A 4,969-nucleotide genomic window follows, 5' to 3' on the forward strand; every position below is an offset into this window, starting at 1 on the left:
TTACTACCTGATCCTTTTAATTGGAGATGCCGGGGATTGAACCTGGGGCCTTCTGCATGCCAAGCAGATGCTTTGCTATTAAGCCACATCTCCTCCCCTGATGATCCCCAGCATAGCCCTTTTGTGGTGGTCAAAATGGGCCCCTCCTTCTCTTTTCAGCTGTAGGAAAGCTGGTTGGATCCATTCCAGGATGTCGGGCTGGAGGCACCACTGTTCTGATCCAGCAGGGCACCTCCCATGTTCTTTTGTTCCACAAATGTAAATGAAAGACTTTGTAATTCCATCCGGCAGGCTCTCATTGCCCTGACTGAGTAAATGAAGTTGCCGCCAGTGGTGTACAAAATGGCAGCACACACAGGGCCAAACAAAGCACAGAACCCAATAGAGTCAGAAAATTCAGGGGACGGGGAATGGGCCACACCAAGAATTTTATTGTGAGTACAGAATCTGAGCCGTCTTGGCACAGAGTTTGGGCGTGAGGGGTTTTTCTTGGCCCAGAGTGTCAACAGCCTTGCCCCAAATCCAAGAGCCAAAACACATTTAAGCTGTGAGAAGAGGATAACGAATTTTCCAATGTTTTCGTTCTACACGGGGACTAAATGAGTATGATGACAATACAATAGGGAGTGGGCAGAGGCGGTGGGCGCAGGTAAGGGCTGAGCTGAAAGGTCAGCTGGGGGCTGAAGGGTGCAGGGAAACTAGGCAGCGACATTTCCATTTGGGAAGAAGAGGAAGAGTCGTCTCTGCAATACTGGAGCAATGGGCAGCTTCCAAAGGGCCCCTCTGGTCCTCAGGAGGACACAGACTAACTTCAGGCAGGGGTCACATCATAGTGTCTGCAAAGCAAATGCACATGGATTAGGCTGGGCTGCCAGAATTTGTTTTCTGTGTTTATATGCTACCTTGTTAGCCCATCGCCCCTCCCGAGAAGCTCAGGGTGGTGGTCCCCTCCTCCATTTTATCCCCACAACAACCCTGCAATGTAGGTTAGGTTGAAGGGAAATGACTGCCCCTGAGGTCCTCCTCTGATGATGATTGAACCCAGATCTCCCTGGTGCTGGCCCAGCATCTCTCCCTTATTATAATTGAGTAGTGGGCACCAAAATTCTAAAATGCCCGCCTTTAGTGTTTGGCCGGAAGAACTGCCACTCAGAAGACACTGGCTGGGTTGACTGGCTGCTTTGTGCAGTCCCGCCCAGCGTTCCAAGGTCATTTGCATATGGAAGCTGATTGGACTTCACTCCATTCCACACCTCAAACTCCCCCCCTCCCCCGCAAGGCAGTTGGGATTTTCAGTTGCATAACATACCTCATAGGGGAGAGGAGAATGATGTCAGCTGCCCTTTCCCTAAGCAGAGGCTGTTTGGTGCATTTACGATGGGGCTCCTGGGGAACTATTGTTGCCAATCTTGGCCCAGCAGCCATCAAACCATTCTCTTCAACCCCCTGCTGTGCAGCTGACTTTCCCCTAGGGTTGCCAATCTCCAGGTGGGACCTGGAGATCTCCCACTGTTACAATTGATCTCCAGATGACAGAGATCAGTTCCCCTGGAGAAAATGGATGCTTTGGAGGGTAGACCCTATGACATTATACCTGCTGAGTCCTTCCACCCCCCCCCACCCAATGCTGCCCTCTACAGAAACCACCCCCCAAATCTCCAGGTATTTCCCTCCTTAGAGCTGGCAACCCTACATTCCCCTCAGTGCCTGTTGGTAGGCAACTAAGCTTGGTCCTGTCACCTACTTTGGCCTTTGGGAGAAAACACATTGGGGCCAGTCCTGATAGGGTTGCCAACTCCAGATGGGAAATTCCTGGAGGTTTGAGGGATGGAGCCTGAAGAGGGTGAGGTTTGAGGAGGGGTGGGACCTCATACAGGTACGCTGCCATAGAGTCCACCCTCCAAACCAGTCAGTCCCACATAGGGAACCATTGTTGCCAATCTCCAGGTGAGGGCTGGAGAGCACTCAGAATTGCAACTGCTCTGCAGAAGGGAGGGCAGAAGTCAGCTGAAATCAAAGGGGCAGATAATGGTAGGTTGATGGTTAGCTGGGAAGGAGATGGGGTTGCCAACTACATGCTGACAAATTCCTGGGGATTTGAGGGGTGGAGCCTGGAGAGGGTGGGGTTTGCAGAGGGGTGGGACCTCAGACAGGTAGAATGCCATAGACTACACCCTCCAAACCAGCCATTTTGTCCTGGGTAACAATTGCTGCCAATCTTCAGGTGAGGGCTACAGATCACTCACAATTACAACTGCTCTTCAGGTAGCAGAGATCAGTTCCTCTGGAGAAAACAGTGGACTCTGTCATTATACCCTGCTGAGGTCACCACAGCAAATTAACACTGTTTGCCCAAAGCCAGAGCACTGCCCCAGAGCCTCTTTCTAGATACCGTTGTATTGCTTTCACAACGGGCTTTACTGCTAGTTCTAACCATAACAGTAGACTCCATGCTGGTTGGTCTCTCACAAGGAAGGAGGACTGGGGGAGGGGGTCGCTGTGGTCGCTCTCTCTCACCTGGCTCGCTTTTTCCTTCGGCATCGTAGGAGTTTCCCGTGTTTACCACCTGGAAGTGGAGCGAGAAAAGAGAGGTTTACTGGAAAACAGGTTTACTTCCTCCTCGAACTCGGAATTGAACTGAGAGATCCGGGACATCAGCAATGACAGATTTGTAACACTTCTTAACCTTAAAGAGGGATGTATTATTATTTATTTATTTATCAAATTTATACACACACACCCAGCCGAGGCCAGCTCAGGGCGGCAATCTACTAGGAAGGGAATTGAAAACAAATTAGCCAGTATCATAATGCCCCTGTACAAATCTATGGTGTGGCTTCATTTGGAACACTGTATACAATTCTGGTCACTGCACCTCAAAAAAAGGCATAGCACTGGAAAAGATGCAGAAAAGAGCAACTAAGGCCCTATTCACATGGAGGGTTTGCCGCGCTAAAGGCACGAATGTCAGGCAGATTTTCGGTGCGCGATCACATCGCAACATCTGGGAAGCGTAGAGCACCCGTGGCGTCCCGCCAAAGACACGCAGTAAAAAAATACCACGGAAAGGGCACTAGTATCCGGAAAAGCGAGGCAGGGGCGGGCGTCTGATTGCAGGAGTGCTAGTATCCCATGGCATCCAGCACCCGTCCACGTCCCATCGCAAACTGGATTTTTTCCGTAAGCGCATGTGCACAAACACATAACTGAAAGCAGTGCTGCTCCGCGGAACTGCACATGAGCACAAACGCGAAATGCTTGCTGTGCCCCTTCTTTGCCATGCTCCAGCATCGCCGTGTGATCGCCAGCTAACAGCCTAAGCGCGAAGCCATCCTTCCTGAGCGCAGCCATCCTTCCTGAGCGCAGACAACAATCTCTCAGCCGGAGGCTAAAAAACTGTGAGCTAGCTCACATGAACTCAGCTTAGAGGGAACTCTGTGAGTCCCTAGGGTTTTCAAGTCAAGAGACAACCAGAGAGAGTTTGCCATTGCCTACCTCCATGTAGCAACGCTGGACTTCCTTGGTGGTCTCCCATCCAAATATTAACCAAGGCTGACCCTGCTTAGCTTCTGAGCTCTGATGAGATCGGGCTAGCCTGGGCTGTCCATGTTAACCCATGGTTAAGCATTATGTCTGCAAAAGGCTCATGATAAGGGAGCAGGGACCAAAAGGCTAGTGTTGTGGTATACTTAGTGAACCCATCACACACACCCCTTTCCTGCAATACAATGTCCTCTACCTTTGTAACCCTTTCTTCATTATGGCATGTCAAACCTTGGATGGCTTTATTGCCTTAAGACGTTTTTTGTTTGCATATATGGACAGTATTGTTGTGTGGGGGGGTTCTTGCTTGTATTATTTTCCAATTCTTCAGTCCTAGCCCCACTGCATTGTGTTGTTTAAGAACATTAGAAGAGCCATGCTGGATCAGACCAAAGGCCCATCAAGTCCAGCGTCCTCTTCATACAGCAGCCCGCCAGCTGCAACTAGGAAAACCGCTGGCAGGATGAGTGCAACAGCATTTTCCCGCCCATGATCCCCAGGCAACTGGTATAAAGAGGCATTACTGCCTCTGGCGTAGGTATCTTGCTGTTTGATCAAATTGGTTTTCATATTTTGGAACCTGCCTTGAGCCTCAATAAGAAATGGAGGATATGAAAGGAGAGGATCATGATACTAATGATAAACTCGTTAAGAACATAAGAAGAGCCCTGCTGGAATAGACTGGTGGTCCATCTAGTCCAGCGTCCTGTCTCACACACTGGCTAACCAGTTCCTTCAGAGGGCCAAGAACAGGACATAGAGGGTGAGACCTTCCCCTTATGTTGCCTCCTAGCACCAGGATTCAGAGGTTGACTGCCTCTGAATGTGGAGGTTCCCTTTAGTTGCCATGTTTGGTAGCCACTGATAGACCTGTCCTCCATTAATCTGTCTAAGAAAATTAGAAAAACCAGTTTGGTGTAGTGGTTAGGAGCATGGACTCTCATCTGGGAGAACCAGGTTCGAGTCCCCACTCCTCCACATGCAGCTGCTAGTGTGACCTTGGGTCAGTCATAAGTTCTTTCAGAGCTGTTCTCTCATGAGCAGTTCTCGAAAGAGCTCTCTCAGCCTCATCTACCTCACAGGGTGTCTGTTGTGGGGAGGGGAAGGGAAAGGAGATTGTAAACCACTCTGAGACTCCTTTAAGTAGTGAAAGGCGGGGTATAAATCCAATCTCCTCCTCTTCCTCCTCCTCTTCTCCTTTTCCTCCTCCTCCTCCCCTTTTAAAACCGTCTGTGCCTAGCTGCTGTGCTGCCTCCCCACCTAGGTCTCGGTAGGAAAGGAACACCAACGTCTCCAGTACCAAACCAGCCCTGCCCAGGCCGGGATCCCGTGCTTACATGTGAGAACCAGAATGCCCAGGATGAAGAGGATGGCAGCCGCTATGAGGCCCCACTTGCGCAAGGAGTTATAATCTAGCAGAAAGGGA

At 50.2% G+C, this 4,969-nt stretch overlaps 1 protein-coding gene across 1 annotated transcript in view; it reads right to left on the bottom strand.

Moving 5' to 3' along the window:
- Window positions 1-410: 410 nt before the first annotated feature.
- Window positions 411-4,969, bottom strand: part of LOC107109589 (FXYD domain-containing ion transport regulator 5-like) — a 25,119-nt gene continuing 20,560 nt past the window's right edge. Inside the window, exons 8-10 of the mRNA XM_015410254.1 lie at window positions 4,881-4,955; window positions 2,518-2,566; window positions 411-836 (exon numbers count right to left, since the gene is read on the bottom strand). Of these exons, the coding sequence (XP_015265740.1) occupies window positions 812-836; window positions 2,518-2,566; window positions 4,881-4,955 (149 nt within the window). The 3' untranslated portion in view covers window positions 411-811. The remainder of the gene's footprint in view (window positions 837-2,517; window positions 2,567-4,880; window positions 4,956-4,969) is intronic.

The sequence above is a fragment of the Gekko japonicus genome, unplaced genomic scaffold, assembly GCF_001447785.1.
Source record: "Gekko japonicus isolate JY-2015 unplaced genomic scaffold, Gekko_japonicus_V1.1 scaffold1267, whole genome shotgun sequence".
Classification (NCBI taxonomy): Eukaryota; Metazoa; Chordata; class Lepidosauria; order Squamata; family Gekkonidae; genus Gekko; species Gekko japonicus.